Below are 21464 nucleotides of genomic sequence, written 5' to 3' on the forward strand. Positions count from 1 at the left end.
TCCCATGCATCTCTTACTGTTCTTACTGAGTTCAAAATGCCCCATTTCTAAATTTTGGCTAAAGGAAATCATTGAACCTAAGCTCTGTATGTAATTTGCCATTTCTGTGGAAAGTTACCATAGTTCTGTGGTTCCAGTAGAATGAAAAAAATGCCTCACAGTTTCAGGCAGAGGACAACTCAGATTAACTAATATGAGCACTTCCCTCTCAGTCCCCGAATACTAGATATTGATTACACTGAGAATCCTAGACAATGCCTTCTTTTCAGAACTCCATATTAGTGGGGGAAATAATAGACATTAAGCATTTTGCATTTTGTATTTGAGTCTAAGTCTGTAAGTGTAAATAATAGGTGTTGTAGTCACTGATTATCTCTTTTCTAGTTTCTACAGGTAATCATTTTTTAAATGCTACCTTTTGTTACTTTCACTCTACTTTTACAACATAGTTATTGTGTTAAAGCCAACTAGACATTGTATAGCCCTCTTTAGGGCTAATGGTTTGGGGGAGGTAAGAATTTGAGAGACTATAAAAAATAGCCCTAGATTCTGTAAGGTCCAATGCAACCACAAATAAAAAGAGAATTGTAAATGTAAGTAATGTGGGATAATTAATCATGTGACAGTATTCTTTAGCTATAATTACTTAAATATAAATATATGTATTTAATTGCTGACCATAGCAACAATAGACCTGGCATCCAGACTGAATTGTGAAGTATACTAAGTGAGACAACTGAAATACCTGTGCTTCTATTTCTATATTTATCCAGTTAGGATGCTGTTATCTACTCTACCGATTTCATATAGTTCATAGTGAGCAATGTTAATAAACCATCTTTGAAAGCAAAGAATAAAATAATATCTAGATATTACCTTATAAGCATTTACTTTTAGGGAAACTGCTTTATAATAGCCAAAAGACTAAAATAGCATATTTTGTATTTTTTAGTTATAAATTTATTTTCCATTTTAATTTATAGGCTATATAGCAATTATTGCAAACTAAATTAACCAAACATCAAAAGGATTTCAATGTGGGAACAGTAATGAGGAAATCAGATTTTCTTTTAAAAAATGACATACCTAACTAAGCACAGAAAGAAATAATAGTGATTCCCCTTAGTATCAGAGGTAATGCAAAAATATGCTTTTTTCCTTTTCATATTGTGTATTGATATGGAGTTGTAAGAAGTAATTCAGAGAGATCCATGCAAGCTTTACCTGATTTCTCCCAGTGGTAACATCTTGAAAAACTATAGTACCATATCACAACCAGGATATTGGCATTGATACAGTCAAGATACAGAACAGTTTCAGTCCCACAAGGATCCTTCCAGCTACCCTTTTATAGCCACACACACACTCTTCCCTTTTACTCAATCCTCTCCATGACTTCTGGTAACCACTAACTTGTTCTCCATTTCTATAATTTTTTCATTTCAAAATGATATATAAGTAGGATCGTACAATATGAGACTTTGTGGGATTTTTTTTTCACTCAGCATAATTCTTTAGAGATTTATCCAAGTTATTGTGTGTATCCATAGTTTGTTCTTTTTCACTGGGGACTCTTGTTTTTCACTAAAGTGCATCACAAAATAATCAGAACACATAATGAGAGAGCTGTTTCTTGCTGAAATCTATTTTTTAGACTTTTGTTAGTTTTAATGAACCATGAGAAACAACAACATAGATATAGCTAAAAAAAAGAGTGCACGTCATTTCAGTTTCCATTAATATAAATGTGCATCCATGATCATGAGAAGTAAAATGGTATTTTTGTTCTCTTCTGCATTAATAAGATGTAGGATATTCCAGAATGATATTGACACATAGCCATGAAGGTTGCAAAGACATTGAAGGACCAATAACACGTTGTCCAATAAATTGTACAAACTGGGAATTCCTTTATTGGAGAAAATAAGACTTCAGAAAGATAGCAAATGTTTGAAATGCTGTTTTGTATAGAAATTAATAACATTTTATTTTGTATTTCTCTAAAAGTAGAAGGGGAAAACATATTTGAGGAGAAGCAGAGTTTACCTCAATGTAAGAGAAGTGCTTTCTAACATTAAGAACTCTTTAATTCTTATCTGTCTCTTAAAGCGGTGGGGGTCAAGATAATTCAATGAGAAAAAAATAGTCTTCTCAGCAAATTGTGCCAGAACAGCTAGATATCCACATGCAAAAGAATGAAATTGGACTTCTACTTCACATCATATGCAGAAAAGTAACTCAAAATAGATCAAAGGCCTAAATGTAAAAACTAAAAATATAAAACTCACAGGAGAAAACATAGGAGTAAATCTTTATGACCTTGGATTTGGCGATGGTTTTTCAGATATTATATCAACAAAACACGCAACAAAAGAAAACAATCACTAAATTGAGCTACGTCAAAATTTAAAGATTTTGTCCTTTAAAGAATAATATCAGGAAAGTAAAACTACAATCCAACATAAGAGGAGAAAATATTTGTAAATTATGTCTGATAAAGGACTTGTACCCAGAATATATAAAGAGATTTTATAACAGTGTATTTATTCAGTGGAATATTATTCAGCCACCGAAAGGTATGAATGAGCACCAATACACGCTACAACATGGATGAACCAAATCTCAATCTCTCTGAGTTTTGGTTTCCTTTGATATAAAATAGGGGTTGTAATATAAGCTTTACGAACATCACATACATTATGAAAATTAGTTAGGGTAATAAATATAATATTACTTTTAAAGGTGCAAAACACAACATAGATATTATATTAGGAAGTTTTCAGGATTATATAATATACTCTTTTATGAGTGATTTTTTGAATCCATTTTAAAATTTCATTCTTATTTTAAAAATGTTTTCTCCTTAGATAGTTGTAAAGGAAAAAAGTAGTGGGTGATCGATTATTCAGGGTAGAGTTTCAATTAGTACATTATCTGTGTTCTTTCTATCTCCCCTCCCATCAATTGCCTAATTCTAGACTTTTGGCTGCTTATTAGAATATCCTCCAAAATGATAAGGTAGCTCAAAACACTCCATTAACCTTTAGAAACATTGGTAGGTTGCAAATAAAAGAGCATTAAATTTACAGACGAAAATTGTTTCTGTACTGTTTATATGTTTTGTCCTGGCATCCTACTATCATATACATAAAAAGTAGCAGTTCGGGTGCTATTGTGACTCTTGCGAGTAAGTAAAAACTAACTTTGGAATTCAGTGGTGTTGAAATATAAAACAGAAATAGGCTATGTAGTTATTTAAATATGTTTTCCTTTCTATCAATAAACCTTGAATTTTTCTCAGTAAATATGCTCTGGTTGAAAAATGCAAATCATCCTTAAGTTTGAACATTTTAGAATGTTCTGCTCATCAGCAGCCGCTGTAGACCTGAAGTATTTACTCACAAAGTCAGTAATAGCTCAGTCTTGGGGTGTTTATTGGCAATTTATTTGGCAGGCACTGCATTTTCTTTCTTCTACTTCTCCCACTAAAGTAGGTATTTTTCATATTATTACATATTTTTATTAAATTTTAGTAAACTGCACTCCTCATAAAATATTAATAGTACCTGATGTGTTCCTTTACTAGAGACACATATTTTTGTAGACTATAATAAATATGAGTTGTAATTCATTTATGAAGTTAATGTTACTGAAAATCCCTGCCCATTCTTTGCCCCAATAACAAAGTATTCAATTTCTTTGATTTTCTCATACTATTATTGTATGGTTCTATCCAGAGTCTAGTGGAAGAGAATTTTGTTTTGTTTCTAAAGTTAACGGCCTTAAAGAATATGACAAAAGAGTAAATCTTTATTACTCTCAGGCTTTTGCCAATGCATTGCTTATATTTTAAGATTAGGATTATTTTAAAAGTAATTATTACTGAACAGAAATCAGGTCACATTCAGTCCAATCCCCATCCTTACCCACCATTTACTTCTACACACACATTGAAAATTACTATTCATAATGGTGAGTCTGAAACGCTGTAAGATTTTGAGTCAGCACAGAAAGATTTAATTCAACTTGTCATCCTGGTCTTACTAAAGCTGAGAAATGGGATAATTTATTTTAATAAAATTCCTTATGAGAATTAGAAGGATGCCAGGACAAAATTTCAAAGCTCTTGTCATTACTCATACTAGTTCTAATACAAGTTGAGCATCCCTAATCTGAAAATCCAAAATCTGAAATGCTCCAAAATCTGAAGCTTTTTGAGCATTGACGTGATGCTCAAAGGAAATGCTCATTGAAGCATTTCAGAGTTTTGCGTTAGGGGTGTTCTTCCAGTAAGTATATAATGCAAATATTCCAAAATCCAGAAAAATCTGAAACCTGAAACTTTTCTGGTCCCAAGAATTTCAGATAAGGGATAAGCAACCTGTATTTTGCTATTTGTCTAAAAACAGATTTACACATAAAGCATTGCTCGTAACTCTTTTGCTTGACTTGAGCTCTGTACGAGGGTTTCTTTCCTCTTTAACAGCCTTGTCCACTGGCATTGAGACGTGGAGAATCTAGAATTGAAAGCATAAGTCTTCATTTTCATGTGGAACAGCACCTTTTGATATATACGTACATGGGACTAAAGCATGCTGATTTCAAAAACAAGTTATTCTGGGGACTTTAACAAAATATATTTGTATTATTACACAATAATTCAGGTTTTCAAGAGTTACCACACTTGCATGTTCAGAGGAAAGAGTTATGGATGTGATGAACAGCATGTCAGTGTATGGTAGGAAAGATTCGGATTCTAGGCTCAGCTATAATAGTGTCTACTTCACCAATCAAACTTAGTGTGTCTCATTTCCAAATTTTAAAGTTAGATAAAAATTGTGCATTTGTATTGTAGACCAACTGAGGGAATATATGTGAAAGTGATCAGAAAGAAGTGCAAAGAACTGTGAGTATGGTAATCAGCAAGCTATTAAGATCTTGAAATTGCCCCATGTTTAACAGACTTCTGACGAAGGCCCTATATTTTATTAGTGAGTCAAATATTAGGTGTCTCCAAAATTGCCAGCTAGTGTACCACGGGTTAGAGTTGTACCTGAGATTATGATCTCCTCAGGTCTTGTGCCTGAAGCCTTTATTTGTAAAAAAGCTTTGTCCCTTTATCTCGATGTGACAACAAAACATTATCATCTTCTGTGTGTGCCATAAAGTAAACAAGGTTGGAAAGCCCAGTACCTAAAGTACTGTGATTTCCTTAACAATTTGTTCAGAAAGGCAGAACCAGCCATTGACTACATCCATGTCATGACGTAGGGAATGCCAACTCTTTGCGGACAACATCAGCATAGAGGACGTGAAAAGTGAAGTGAATTGTCCTGGTTGTTTGTGCTGTAAACAGTCTCATTCTTTTTTTTTTTTTTTTTTTTTTTTTTGAGACAGAGTCTCACTCTGTTGCCCAGGCTAGAGTGAGTGCCGTGGCGTCAGCCTAGCTCACAGCAACCTCAAACTCCTGAGCTCAAGCGATCCTCCTGTCTCAGCCTCCCGAGTAGCTGGGACTACAGGCATGCACCACCATGCCCGGCTAATTTTTTTTCTATATATATTTTTAGCTGTCCATATAATTTCTTTCTATTTTTAGTAGAGATGGGGTCTCGCTCTTGCTCAGGCTGGTCTCGAACTCCTGAGCTCAAACGATCCGCCCACCTCGGCCTCCCAGAGTGCTAGGATTACAGGCGTGAGCCACCGCGCCCGGCCTCATTCTTTTTTTTTCTTTTTTTTAATTTCAGCTTATTATGGGGGTACAAAAGTTCAGGTTATATATATTGCCCATGTCCTCCCCTATCCCCGCAAGTCTGAGCTTCAAGCGTGTCCATTCCCCAGACAGTGCACATTGCACTCATCAAGTAGGTATACACCCATCCCTTCCCCCCACCCCCACCTCTGTCGGATACCCAATTGGTGTCATTCCCAAATGTGCATTCTTTAATAATACTTTTGTTGGTAGCAACCAGTTCTTACACCTTGCTTTTTCTCTGTATTTTTTTTAATGCAAAGTCACAATTGTATATCCAAAGATGTTGTTTAAATTCTTTGAAAATTACAAAGAAGGGCAGCACTCCAAAGAAAGAGAAGAGGATGACACTTTTAAAAATACAAGCTTTCTGCATTTTTCCCCTGACTGTATGTGAAATAATAATAAGTATTAATAAGGTCTACCTTGGCAAAATGCTTACTTTTTTTAAAACTTAAATTAATCCCTTAAAGTAGTATTATTAATTGGCATAATTGAAGACTAGGTTATACATCATGATGTGAGATAATGACATTTTAGTCACTCATATTCAGACATCTAATTCTGAATTTTTCAGCTTACTTGCTACCCAAATGCATATGTTTAAGTTGCTTTTTCCCTGTACCTACCAGAAAACTGCTATGGATTATGGACATTTCATAAGGTAATTCACACAGAGTTTTCAAACTTTGACTATTACCTATTTCATTAATAGTTAAATAATTTAAATAGAGATATAGTCATGTGCCCCATAACAATTTTTTGTTCAATGACAAACCATATACGTGACAGTAGTCTCATATTATTATAGTATTGTATTTTTGCTATGCCTTTTTTATGTTTAAATACGCAAACACCGTCGTGTTACAATTGCATATAGTATTCAGTACAGTAACATGCTGTACAGGTTTAGCCTAGGAGCAATAGGCTATGCTACATAGCCGAGGTGTGTAGCAGGCTATACCATCTAGGTTTAAGTTCACACTATGGATGTTCATAGAATGATGAAATTGCCTCATGATCCATTTCTCAGAACATATCCCTGTCATTAAGCACACCATGACTCTGTCTATCTATCTATTTTTAAGGCAACATTCTGTAAAAGTGCTGCTTGCATGATTTTGCCCATTGGTCCACTCTGGGCAACAGAATCTTCAATACAAGATTTAGAGGGATTATATGTAGAAATATTTAGAAAAACTATATGCAGATTATCTTTAATTTAGGACTTTATAAAGATAGAAATACTTGTCATTTATTCCATCATTTATTCATCTACTTCATTCATTCATTGATTCATCAAGTATTTATTCAACAAGTATGTATTGAGTCTGGCTATGGTTTGGTTATGGGTTTTCTTGTTCCCACCAAAGCTCTGTTGAAATGTGATGTTTGTGTGGTGGTGTTGGGAGGTGGGGCCTAGCAGGAGGTGTTTTGGTTATAGGGGAAGATCCCTTATGAAAGGCTTGGTGCTGTTCTTGCAGTTGTAAGTTCTCGCTTTTGGAGACTGGATTAGTTCTCTCGAGAGTGGGTTGTTAAAAAGCCAGGATGCTCCTTAGGTTTCTCCGTCTTTGTACTTGTCCACTTCCCCTTTGACCTTCTCTGCCCTGCTGTGACACCTCATGAAAACCCTCGCACCAATGTGGGAACAAACTATTCCCAGCCTCAGGTATTCGTTTACAGCAACGCAAAACTAAGACAGTGTCCCAAAAGTTTTTAATAAGATTGTTGGAAAAAACCCTTCCTAAAAAAATAGTGACACTTGAGGTTAGACATAGTGGAGCAGAAGGAGCTAGCCATGGGAAAATCTGCAGACCCCAAGGTCCTGGACAGGGTTTTCGATTTGACATGTATGAAGAACACAAACATGGCTTGAAGTACAAGAGATATATTCTCCATTACTGTAGAACTAGGCAAGCGAGACCATTAAAATTTAAATTAATTAAAATAAAATAGAAAACCTCAGTTCCTCAGTGGCACTAACCATGGTTCAAGTGTTCAACAGCCATACGTGCTTAGTGGCTACATACTGGACAGCACAGAGTCCATTTCCATCACTGAAGAAAGTTCTAGTAAGTAGTGCTGCACTAGTGAAGGAAGAGCATTGGAACAGGAAGAGAGCTCAGAGAGAGTGGCTTGGAAAGATCATGAAGGTCCTTGCAGGGGTCATGGGGACTTTGGATTCCACGAGTGTAATGGGAAGCCTTTGGATGGTTTTAAGCAGGGGAGGGACATCATTCAGCTTACATTTTTAAATCATTACTCTGCTGTGTAGATGAATTATAAGGAGGGCAAGAACAGTTAGCTATTGCATTTGTCCTGGCTGGGGATGATGATGAGTCTTTGGTAGGTTATTATGAGAGGGATGGTGGAAAGTAAATGGATTCAGGATATATTTTAGAGATAGAATCAAGTGGATTTGCTAATAGATTGATAAAGTGAGATAAACAGAGGAAAGAATCAAGAGCAATGCTGGCTTTTGGGACTTGAGCAACTAGGTAGAAGGTCATGTTTTTTACTGGGATGAGAGAAGACTGAGGAGGAAGAGTTTGGGTGGGTAGCGATCAGGGGTTGGAGGGAGGGAGGTGGAAAATTTCTGGTTTGGATACAATATATTTTAGGTACCTATTGTATATATAAATGCATAGAGGTCAGGTAGGTAGTAGAGAATGAATGAACCCGTACTATGGAGTGTCAGCTTTTTGAATTTTACAATACAGTCCCTTTAAACCTAATTGTATTTGGTAAAGTACAAATACAATGGGGTTAATTTCTAGGCCCTCTTTCCAAAGAGCTAATAAAAACATATTAGCTAGATTTGGCTGAGTGGAGAGTTTTATCAGGGGAAATTTGAATCTTTCTTTCTCTTTTCCAAACTCCATTATCTTTCTGTGTGCCCAACAATTTCCTTATTGTTTGGCCATGTTGTCACTTTCTTGAATTAGGACTCATCACTATCTGCCAAAAATGAGCAGGATTTACATGTGACTGCTCCATGTCCACTGTATATATCTCAGTGTTTATGCACATTGTTAGTCTCTGCTTTTACTAAAACCCTGCAGCTTTCTGTGTCTCTCTAACATGAGCTTTTTGTTGTTTTTGTTCACCTGCCTCTGCATTCTGGATGGTAATGGGGAGAAAAATTTACCTTCTTTCCTTTTGATGGACAAATAACTTTTTGATTATGATTTTTGTTGGAAATGGGAAGAAACTTGGATGCCAGGACGTTGCCTTTGTTATACTATCGAACAGCTCCAGGATGTCGCTGTTTAATATGTGAACCTAGTATTCTTGTTCACAAGTAATGGCAAATGCCATTTTTTTCTGTTGCAACTTAAAAAAAAGTCTACTTTCCATCCCTTAAGAGTCCAGTTTTGATGGTAATATTATGTTATCTTTTCTAAAGAACTGAGCTAACTGTAGGGGTAAAAGACAGAGAAAATTAAAATATTGTAACATTTCCCCTACTTTGCTTTTCTTTCTAACCTTAGTATATGCCCCAATTTTTACAATTTTTCCTTTTAATATGCTATTTTTGATGCCAACAGATATTAACATGATTTTCCAATCAAGGTTTTTCACTCCGACGTGTTCCAGGTGGGATCTGGCATATGAATCATATGTCTAAAAAGGAAACTCATGAAAGTATGTGTGCATGCTAGGGGGCTCATTTGTCTTTGGCAAAGCCATTGCTGCTCCTGTTCCCTTAATTATTAAACAGATGGTGCCCACTGCCATTGAGTAGCTGCCCAACTTGTACTCCTGTGTGTTAGCACAGTTCTGGACATCTGACAGAGAGAAGCTGTACCATCCCAGCACCTCATCTCCACTTATGTTATAATATTAATATCTGATTCTAACTGGAGCAGGCTGTTTCCCATGAAGCTATGTCGAAAACTTGAGTCATCTTCTCCCCTAACTCCCATGAATTATTTTATCTTAAGTATCTCCTTCTGGCTTTTTTTTTTATTGCTTCACTTCTACACACAAAATACAGTGGCATATTGAACCAATTATCCAAATACTCCAGGCTATAAACACACTTTAACCTGGAATGTCAAGATAATTAAGACAAAATTGGATTATTATTAATATTATTAGTGAGGGCAAATGACATCTAAGATAGCCATATTAAAAGTGAACAAGAGTGGACTATCATATCCTTGTTTCAGCTTAAAAAAGACACTAGCTCCCAAGGAACATAGAGTTTTTTAAAGTCATTTGAACCCATACTGATTTATGTTTCATAATCTGCCAAAAAAAGTTAACTTGAAAATTTTCCTTTAGTTTATTAAACACCACATTACTATAGCACATGTACCTGCAATCATTAATAACTAGGACCCTGATTATTTTTTCTCATATGCTTTTTTCTTTGTAGATGTAATATTTCACAGCCATAATCAGTCTTCTAAGACCTTTCCTAGTGTTAACCCTCCTATCCTCACCTCTCCCTGGAAATATTTCTTTATAATATGTTCTGATAAACTGTCTGGGCTTCTTAACTTTGTAAACCTTTTTGAGGATATGGTCACTTAATCTCAATGTAATTTTACCATCTACAGTCAACAATTGATGATTAATACTTATACACTGGATTTAAATGAATGCTGCCCCTCTCCCCCTTTTCTTTAATAATTCGATTGTGTTCTAGATAACTCTTTGAGATTCTACCATCATTTGAACCAACAGAACAAGGCTTGGGTTCTCTGATGAAAACAGTCTTTCAAGCAGGAGCAGCTAAAGCATTACAACGCCACCTGAAATTGGTTTGCTGTTGTACCTGATTTGAGAACCTAAGAATATCTCTGAATCACTCAGACAGTAGATGTGGCTGTCATTTTCAATGACAGTAGGAAGTACGTTGGCTCCCGTGGCCTGCCAAGTAGCCAAGTACAATGTTTTTTTTCCAAAGTCCTAGGAAGCTCAGATTCAGGGCGAGCCGCAGACCCCCACACCCCTGGGCTGCTGCGAGCTGCGAGCTGGACCCGCCCAGCAGCCCCTTCCTCTGCACGTAGGGTGTGGGGGTCGCTCTCCCAGCGAAGGAGCGTTGGAGCTAAGAGCAGCGCCTCCTCCGGGGCAGGAGGCGGGAGCTCGGCTGGGAAAGCTTTCCTAGGGAGTTGCCTTAAAGCAAGCAAGCAAGCGGAATTGTAGATCGCTCCAGCTGTCTGTTTTATACAGTTTTAAGCAGCCATCTCCACTCGCTTCCCTTCTGCAAAACTGTAAATCACCACCAACCTTGCACCAACAAGGAGGAGGAGGAGGAAAAAAAAAAAAAAAAAAAACCCAAAAAACAAAAAACCAGATCTCGTTCTCCCTTCTCACCCTCCCTTTCCTCTCACCCTCCCTTCCTCTGCTGCTCGTTCCCTCTCCCTCCCTCCCTTCTCTTACGGCTGCCTCTCGTCTCTCGGTCTGTGTCTCTCCGACGGGACTTAGCAACTTTGATTATTTCTCAGCCCCTCTTCCATTTTTTTGCACCCTTTGCCATGAACTGGACCGACAGACGCGGGGGAGGCTTTGCTCTCTGCCCCAGGGAATGGCGATTTACGTCCTGGGGCCGTGCCGGGGAGGATCGGCCGAGGAGAAAGAAGGAGTGATAGAGAAAGAGCTGCAGGAAGGAGGAGAAGGGAGCCCTCCATCTGCCGCGCGGGCCCGGCGCGCAGCAGGGCAGCGCGGAGCTGCGTCCGGAATGGCCCCGAGCTCGCCCTGCGCCCCCGGCTCCTCCAGCGTCAGCAGCCCCTGTGCGCGGAACGCGTTGGGCAATTTTTAAAATCCTGAAGTAGGAAGAGACCCCGGAGGATATAAGTCGGGGGTGGGGCTGGAGCAGAGAATTTGAAAAAGCCATTCAAAGAGAGAAAAGGGGAAGCCTGATCGTTTCTGCCTGTGCTAGCTTTCAACTTGAGCGTGCTATCTCTTAACTTGAAGAAGTCTCTTTGGAGCATCTAGCATTCTCCCGGAGTTACTCGAAAGCTGAAAGTTTCAGTGGATTGTGGGCCTGGGGACAAGCAGGAGGGATTCCGAGGGTGGGACCGGGAGAGCGTGTGTGTGCGCGCGTGTGTGTCGGGGAGCCACCGGGGATTCGGTGGAGAGGGAACACCATGGCAGTGCCCGGCGAGGCTGCACGAACCAGGGACAAGCCCGGCCACGGTGGGCTGAGTCAAGCCCCCGCAGCGGGCCGAGACTGCCACCGTCGTGCCGGCCCCGCATCGCCGCGGGGCTCCGACTGCCGCGGCTGCTGGGGAGACCTGGTGCTGCAGCCGCTCCGGCGCTCCCGGAAACTTTCCTCGGCGCTGTGCGCGGGCTCCCTGTCCTTTCTACTGGCGCTGCTGGTGAGGCTGGTCCGCGGGGAGATCGGCTGTGACCCGGAGCAGACTAAGGAGGCGGCGGCGGAGGAGGAGGAGGAAGCAGCCGGGAGAGCAGAAGGGGGCGTCTTCCCGGGGCCTCGGGGAGGTGCTCCCGGGGGCGGCGCGCCGCTCAGCCCCTGGCTGCAGCCCTCGGCGCTGCTCTTCAGTCTCCTGTGTGCCTTCTTCTGGATGGGCTTGTACCTCCTGCGCGCCGGGGTGCGCCTGCCTCTGGCCGTCGCGCTGCTGGCCGCCTGCTGCGGGGGGGAAGCGCTCGTCCAGATTGGGCTGGGCGTCGGGGAGGATCACTTACTCTCTCTCCCCGCCGCGGGGGTGGTGCTCAGCTGCTTGGCCGCCGCGACATGGCTGGTGCTGAGGCTGAGGCTGGGCGTCCTCATGATCGCCTTGACTAGCGCGGTCAGGACCGTGTCCCTCATTTCCTTAGAGAGGTTCAAGGTCGCCTGGAGACCTTACCTGGCGTACTTGGCCGGCGTGCTGGGGATCCTCCTGGCCAGGTACGTGGAGCAAATCTTGCCGCAGTCCGCGGAGGCGGCTCCGAGGGAGCGTTCTGGGTCCCAGCTGATTGCTGGGACCAAGGAAGATATCCCTGTGTTTAAGAGGCGGAGGCGGTCCAGCTCCGTGGTGTCCACCGAGATGTCCGGCTGCAGCAGCAAGTCCCATCGGAGGACCTCCCTACCGTGTATACCGAGGGAACAGGTAAGCACTGGGCAACTGCTCTTCCTTGGCTCTCGGGGAAACTTGAAACACTTGGGAACCGCCGCAAAGTGGAGGGAATTCGAGCGCTTGGGAACTAAAGGGAAGATAGGCTAGAAAAGTGGTATAATTGAGACTTAATAAGAAATAGTGGGTTTTTCTCTCCCTTTCACACAGTATTTTATAACTTGGACAACTGAAAGACGAATAAGTAACAAAACTAGGTGGTATTTCCAGCGTCTTCCACAGCTGAGCTAACTTTTTAGATCTGCTGCACCTGGTGTATGGCTTCCCTACACTTTCAAGTACGCTCACACTTTCCTCCCTTACCAGAAATTTTAGAAATAAGTTTAGTTTTCTAGCAGTGGGTGATTTTTCAATACGTGGATTTTACTAGATTTCTAATTCTTTTTTGTAAAATTTCCTTGTTTTAATGTGATAGGTAAACATTTATGAAAAACAGTAAAAAGATTCTAGAGCAAAGCAAGGCATGCTTAAAGGTGAGGTGTTGATACACACTTTCTGGTTTAGCAGTAAGTTTTATTTGGAGAGACTGCATCTAGTGGTGCACAGTTTATTTTTAAACATTATTCAGTGGCATACAGTATTACATGCTGGTGTGTTTGTATCATAATCATAAACTTCAATTTGGGGAACAGTATGTCTGAACATCAGAATTGTTCAAAATGGTAAACTGTGCTTTAGTGCCAACTAAAAACATTTCTCTTGAGTATGTGCATACTTAAGTGGATATTTAGAAAGCCAAGTGGATTTATACAGGTTTTACAGGACATATTAATTTGGGAGAATATTTCTAAGATTGCTGGTGATCTGTATCTTTCAGAAAGGAGGAAGAGGAGGAGGAACCTGGAATTATGAGTGGAGTTGTAAATAAAAGTTTAGTCAATTTGGGAGATAAATGTCGTTATTGTTATTAAACATTTTAAGACCATGGGATAGTTACTATAAAGGACATAAAAGAACAAATCCCAATTTTAAACACAAATTGTATCTGAAAAAGCATTCTTAAGTGTTCACCTCCCTACTTGAAGCAGATTTGACACTTGATGGTGGTAGGAGGGAGCTGGTTATGTACAGCAAGTGGAAATTTACACTTTTCCCATGTAAATGTACGTCTAACTATGGTACCACAAGGACAATTCTAGGGAGTTAGGGAATATCCTAAGATATAGTAAGCTTTTTCTTTTGAGGTTATTCTGTGGACAATCATTTAGGTATTTCTAAGAAATAGCAGTCACCATATGGTGTGGGTGCTAGTTTGTTTCTGAAATGAAGTTGATTACACAGATCTGTGGTGGTTTGACATTATTTAGCAGAATAGATGACAGCGCCATAGCCTCTGTGTTTATTTTAAAACAAATGTACTTATTTAGCGTTTTGTTTAGATAAAATACATGTTTCTTGGGTTTAAGCTTACTCTAACAGTGAAGGAAAAAACAGGCCACTGACTGATAACTTAGTTTTGGGAGAAATTTGGAAATCATCAAAACAAAGTAAAATTATGTATTTAAGAGTAAACTAAAGATTTTAATTTTTTTCCCCACAGTTACAGGAGAGAATTTCTTTTAAATGAAAACACCACTGCTTTAAAATGTTCAGAACAAACTATTCTTTAACTTACAGGAAAATGTGATATGACCATTGCAAAATTGAACCATAATTCTTAAGGAAAATCTGGGATTTAATGGTAAATAACTTGACTCCAAATTCATATTATTTAGCCTCTATAATTAAATTTCTAAATTTTATAGTAATATTTAGAAGTTAGGAGTTAAGGGTGGATTTATGATAAGAAGGTGTTTAGGTGAATTAACCAGGAGTGTTAATTAACCTGTAAATATTTATTGGTTTTCTCTGGTTTAAATTGATAAATGGAGAATTTGAATTATTTGGAAACTTATAAGGAAATAACTGAGCATTGCATTTTTAAATGTATTGCTGATTAATGCTGTTGAAAAATGCATATTTATAATATATTTTGGTAAATTTTTTTGGTTACTTTTTTTTTTAAAGGCTGTGTAAATGAAAAATGTTCTAAAGAGAGACTTTATCTCTAATGTTTGATGGAAAAACAATAATATATTTAGCAGAAATTGAAATCCTTGAAGTTTTAACAAGGGCGTGGGTGAGTGTATTCGTGTCACTGAAGACTGGTTTTTATATATGACCCATTAAAGTTGTTGCTGAGCATAATTGTGGGAAGTGGGTGGGAACTGACATGGACCAGTGTAAGATAGGGCAATATCCCATGCCTAACTGTGTGAAAAGGTCAGGAGCTATACAGTAAATGCTTATCTGTTTTATCATAAGGAAACAAACTTCGGATTAAGGGTGCAAAGTGTACGCTGTCATTTGCATGCTTTACGAAGTCAAGAATCAAAATAGTTATGAAGCAAGTATAACACCCCTCTGAATGCTGCCTGATGAGTTGATTTGTTTTGTTTTCTGAAAGAATGTCTGCCCCCAGCTCAAGACCATACTCACAGGCAACAAGTGAGTTTTAAATAGTAGAGCTCAGAGAGTCTGTCAGTGGCCTCTTGAAAATGTATGTGGACTTTGCTCATTGTGAGATTTAAAGGTGAGAGAATTTAACATCATTTTCTCTGTATGAATGACAGTGGCCATTTGCTTATGAACTACCCCTCTTAAATGGCTCTTAATTCTAAAAGTGCAAAGAGACTATATGACAGAATTCTCATAACACAAACCAGTGGACATACATTTCCCTCTCCTCCCCTCCCCTCCCCTCTCCTCTCCTCCCCTCCCCTTCCCTTCCCTTCCTTCCTTTCTTTTGCAGAACTGTAATTCTATAGCATTGGTGTGTCTGTGAATGCAAGTGAAGATATCTTTACTCTCAGTATATGACAAAGTTTATAGAACCTGCATGGCTTTTATTAATAGTTTAGTCCTGCCAGCTTTGTATCTTCAATACTGAGGCTGATTTTGTAGATGAATGTGTTAAACTCTACTTTTTTGGCTGGCAGTATTAAGAAGGTAAGTGTCCATTAAGGTGTATATATCTTTAAGTAGACTTTCATATCTGAGAGCAGATCTCTCTCTCTCAAGTTATCACTGTATCCCCCCTCCCCCACCAAACAGGAATATACAGAAGTATCTAGAATTTCTTGAATTATTAGATATTGTGCATGATTAATATGTTATTTTTCAAATAATATTATGCAATTTTAAAACACGTGGAAATTGTATTTGAAGGGGTGTCTATTCTCTTTATACATCAAAGAGTACAATTAGTGATGCATTCCTCTCTAATGACTGTGGCCACCTTACACATTCACTTTTGAAAGATTCCAAACCAATGCAATTTTATTTTAGTTACTTGTTAAGAAGAATTTAATACTTTTACCTATGACTTCAGATAAAAATAAACATAAACATATGATTCTCTCCATTAATGCATTTGTACCACTTAATGACAAAATTCTTTGGGATGGTACAACATCAGTCAGAAGTATATGTTACATATGTTGCATTATGTAAGTAGAAACCAAAACGGTTTTCTATAAATATTTCCCTAAGCTCTTAAACATCTTTAGCAAAAATGAATGGCTTATTGTAGGAATGTAAGTTGGTTATCAAAAAAAGACTCAAGTTTTTCATCACCCATGTGAGAAAAACATTTTGAAGCAAAACAACAACAACAAAACAAAAACAGGAGAAATGGGTATGGTTTTTGATATTAGGCACTGAATGGTAGGCATTGTTATGTCTTTGTAAAAAGTATAACATGTTTTATAGTATAGATATAAAATATAGAAGTATTTCTTCTGAATGTATAGAATATATTATTCTTTAAATTCCTAAATACATTTCAATGTAACATATTTCTCAAATTGAATACATTTCAGAAGTTATCATGGGCTTTTAATTGTAACTTCCATCACATTTTAGAAGTATTACTCAGCTCATGGTGCTACAAAGAACAATATTGATTATTTATGACATGGTGACAGAATTAAAATTAATTAATGTCAACTTCTGAAAATACTGAAAAGGAAAAACAAGATTTTCTTGTCCCTTGGGAAAGGTAGGGGAAAGAATGTTTTGTTTTTTTGTGGGGAAAAATTGTGATTTTACTTTGTGAATACAGATATTTAAAGCATACTGAAAAACTGTTTTAATTGACAGAAATAGTCAGTGAATCTATATAAATTTACAGAGGCTGGAAGGGCTGAAAACAGTAATTTTACTCTTTCTGTATTGAGTCGAAAGTGTAAAAAGTTAAAACTGTAGAACTGAAAGAAATGCTGTGTATGCTGGGCTGTCATGTTAATTAAATAAACAACCAGAACAGTGACTCTGTGTATGAAATACATTTTGAAAAGCCTGGGGGGAGGGGGTAGGCAGGCAAGGGTGAGTGACACTGGCCTGAAAAAACATTCATTATATCTGTAGTGACATTTGTGTGAATTTGCTGTATTCTATTAGAAAATTCAGCTCTAAGAATAATTTCTCCAGGGCTCTGGTTGAATAAAGGCTTTGCCAAATTTAATTTTACTTCTATTTTAGGCAAGTTCTCATTTATTACATGGAGGTAGGATATTTATAAACCTCAAAATTAGGAGTATGCCTATATATTATATTGTAAGATTTTCCATTAATATGGTTTGTGTCAGTAACAGCCCAATAGAGTCTATGTCGACTTCTTGAAAACGTGTGTTGTTTAATGTATCAGAAAAATGAGTTTGTTTGGGAATTAAGGTGGGAGTTCCATTTTTCAGAAAAAGTTGTTGTGAGTTATACCCTCTTGGATGGGTGAAGATAATGCAGCTACTGTATCATGTAGTATTCTAAGAGATTTTGCCATGCTGAAACAGCACCTTTGCATTGGGCCACGGGGAAAATTTCTTACGCTTTGTGAAATGATGCATAACCCTACATGTTTATGGTGAATTGTTTACTTAATTATTATGTGTCTCTTGTTCAGTGGCGGCTTCCTCCTCCTTCTCTTCTCTGTTCCTTCTCTTCTCTGTGCTGTTTATAATTGTATCTTCTGAAAAACCCTCAGATATATTGAAAACTCAATTTATGCTTATTTTCTACAGTCATGTGCTTAATGAAGCTCTATCAGATAATTCTGAAGAACCTCAGGAGGTCCAGTCTCTATATTCTTGTACCTAAAGATATACTCCTATTAATTTTCAAATGAACATCATTCCTTTGCATAGAAATCTAAATCCTTTTAGTAATTACCTATATATACTTTTACTACTGGTAGTACTTTTTTGTGAAGGAGTTTTTATAGTTAGACTACCCTTGGGAGTTGTTTTAACTTTGAACTGAGACTATATGTTTGTGCTGTTATCAACATAACACCAGGAAAAAAGTCTGAAAGATATACCTGAGTTGTAGTGCAGCATGAGATGTGTTGGGTAACAATTGTCCAAAATATTTGTTGGCCATACTTGTTCATGGTGAATGTATACTACTGTTTTAAAAGAAGATGCTACCCTTAGCTCATGTTATCCATGAAGGCCCTTTGGTCAGTTAACCTATCCAATGCCAAATCAACACATTTTTTTTCTGTGCATTAGGCCTTGTGCTGAAAATCATACAAATTATACACAGATATGGCACAGCATCTTCCTCTCTAGAGCTTAGAGCCTAGTTAGGAAAATGAGACATGAACATATAAAAGGGGAAGTCACACAAAAATAGCTAAATGACCTCTTGGATAATAGTTGGAGAAATGCTCATAATAGCTTAGAACGGGTTTTTAACCTCAATCCAGAACTCATTCATCTCTTCTTTGAAATTATATGCAAACTTTCATTTGTTCATTTTTATGAGGAAAAAATTTATAATGTCATAGATTTTCACAAGGTCCTCAACATGTAATGGTTTAGATTTTAAGCAACTTGACATTTTGAAGACGTGGAGAATTTTTTTTTGAAATGGAAATTAATTGTGGTAATTGATAATAGTAATTAATTTATAATATGCTTTGAAATAAAGGTAGAATATTATTGGATTTAGGACATGTTACACTTCAGTATAGCACACTAATTATTTTGATGTCTTGAGGTAGTTTGTGAGTAGCTGGTTGTCATGATATCTTAAAATGCTTACTTCTGTGGCAGGCTCTAGTTGGTGGACTAGAATTAGTCTGATTTTAGAGAAAAGGAAACTGGGGGAGTCAGCTAAATGTATGTAGTCAGCCTGAGGCAAGATGGCTTTTGTCCAGTTCCTCTTTACCTTGAATATGTTGCTGGGGGACAGTAAGTAGGAAGAGAGGCTGGTAGTTTTAAGCCTAGGTATCATTTGTGATTTTACATATGGAGCCAACTTTAAATTCTCATTCAGAATTAGAAGATTGAGTAATCAGATTGAGTAGCAGACGTGCAGATGACATACATTTTTTTTCAGCCCTTGACAGTGAGTGAGTTTTCTGGTCATCGAATAGTACCAGGCAGCCTCTGGAATGTGTTATTCTTGACTTTGTCCCATACATGAAAATCAGTTGCGTTGAAAATGTGGAGTCTTATCTTATCAAATGAAAGTATTCAATGTTGGCTTAAATATTGATTATTTTTACTTTAGTTTTTCAGTAAATTGATTTTAATGTGTTCAGGATTTCTAAATTCCAGTGAAATATAGTCTGAAAATAAGTGAAGCATTTCTTCACTAGCAAAAACAGCTGTTTTTTTTTTTCATCTAAATTATTTTTACTGTTAACTCAGGAAGCCATTAAAATCTAAGTAAATAGGATCCAATATTAGAGGAGGTCATGAAGAACATTACCTTTTAGAAGATGGAAAGCTCTTTGGGAAAAGTCACAAACTAAACAACTTCTGCATGTTTGATTTGATTAGAGCTGTCATTTATTATTAAGGAATCTGAATTATTATTAAAGTTTTCAAGTATAGCCAGTCCTACTAACATAGTAAAAAAATTGCTTTAAATGATACTCATGTTGTTTCATCCTAAGAAGATGAGTAGTTTATAAGGACACCTTTTGTCTGTCGAAGGGGATGTGTGTGTATGTGTGTGTGGACACGTGCATATGTGTACATGTGTACGTTTGTACCTGTGTGTGTTTGTGTGTGCATGTGTGATTTTCCCTTGCCAGGAAATTGCTTTGGTTGTATCAATTTAATGGAGAAACAGTGTCCCCCAGTGGCTTCTATGAAAACAGTCCTGTAAACATTATAGATAAGCACCGTCCAATAGAAACAGAACACGAGACATATATTTAATTTTTTTATACGACATCTAAATATCTGTTGTGTGTTTTATACTTAAAGCACATCTCAATTTGGTCTAGCCACATTTCAGTTATTCAATAGACACGTGGCAAATGGCTACCATATTGGACGATGTAGCTATATATTTTTAAAGATATAAAATACTTGAATACTAATACCACCTCTTCAGTTATAATGGAAAATCTAGATTTAATGATAGCATTTAATATGTAATCTTTGAAATTTTATCTGTAATCTTGATAGGTCATTTTTGTACCGCTCTAATAGTTGCCAAATTTTTTTCTTTTCTTCATCACATATTGCTGCACATATTTTAAAATATGGTTATTTTAATTTGAGGGGGAATTTAGCACAGTCCTTAGTAAATTATGGCCCATTATGTTAACATGATTTATAACACAGTATCAATATTTCTAGTTAATTATAAATTTGCCTTTCAGAGTGTGATATATCACAGGGATTGCTTATGTATACAGTGTGAACACATCACATGTTAATGGTGATTAGTTTGTAATTGAGTTATCCAATGTAGCTTTAGAAATGAAAGTGCTTATGTTTGTATACTAGGTTGTTATCTTTGTAATTTGGGAAACTAAAGTGACAAACCTCCTAGTAGCTTTAATGGATGAAAATTATAACAGTGTATATAAAGATAATTTCTCACTATTGCTTATGTTAATATCACTTTCATGGAGAAAAATGAAAATGATTCCATTTTGTGTATAGGAAGGATTGGAGATTTTGGTAGTGTGGAATTTCTAAACTAGGAATTGAGATTAGATGATTTTTCGAGCCATTTTCTGAGTTCACTCTGCAGTTTAGGATTTCAAACTGATTTGAGATGAAAAAGTCTAGAAATTTTTAATATCACATTCCTTCTATCACCTTTCCTCAAACTCTATGAATTCATTAACTCTAGGCATAGTTCCAATGTTACATCAAGAATTAATGAGGAAATTACTTTTTATATACAGCATGTTCTTTTATATACACACACATACAGAGAGAGCTTGATTTTTAAAATGCATTTATTTTGTGATGCTTATAGTGTATTTTGGGACAAGGTATATTTATCTTTGCATTGCAGGATGAGAATAGATAGAATTTCTAAGATACATAGATTTTCACATATCACTTAGGATATAATCTAAAAACATCAAAAGCAAATAGAATCATGGCATACAAAGAAGCACATTTGGATAAAATGAAATAACGACTCAGATTTCCTCCTGGTAAAACTGACTTAATTCAGACTTCTTAAAGAAGCTAGCTGAAGAATAAAATGCCGCTGTAACCTATCTGCTGCTTGCAAGAGTTTGTATTTGAACGTAACTAGTCATTTGTCATGGATATTTTGAAGTTGCTTTGAATTAATATAAATGTTGGTCTTGCAAATTTATTTTTGGGCCAGTCTTC

The 21464-nt window shown here is 37.3% G+C and overlaps 1 protein-coding gene across 2 annotated transcripts in view; it reads left to right on the forward strand.

Annotated features, from left to right (window-relative positions):
• The first annotated feature begins 11847 nt into the window (after window positions 1–11847).
• PDE3A (phosphodiesterase 3A) overlaps window positions 11848–21464 on the forward strand; it is a 279098-nt gene continuing 269481 nt past the window's right edge. For both annotated transcript variants that reach the window (XM_069490925.1, XM_069490927.1), the window contains exon 1: window positions 11848–12807. In XM_069490925.1, the coding sequence (XP_069347026.1) occupies window positions 11848–12807 (960 nt within the window). The remainder of the gene's footprint in view (window positions 12808–21464) is intronic.

This window comes from Eulemur rufifrons, chromosome 16 (genome assembly GCF_041146395.1).
Source record: "Eulemur rufifrons isolate Redbay chromosome 16, OSU_ERuf_1, whole genome shotgun sequence".
In the NCBI taxonomy this organism is placed as follows: domain Eukaryota; kingdom Metazoa; phylum Chordata; class Mammalia; order Primates; family Lemuridae; genus Eulemur; species Eulemur rufifrons.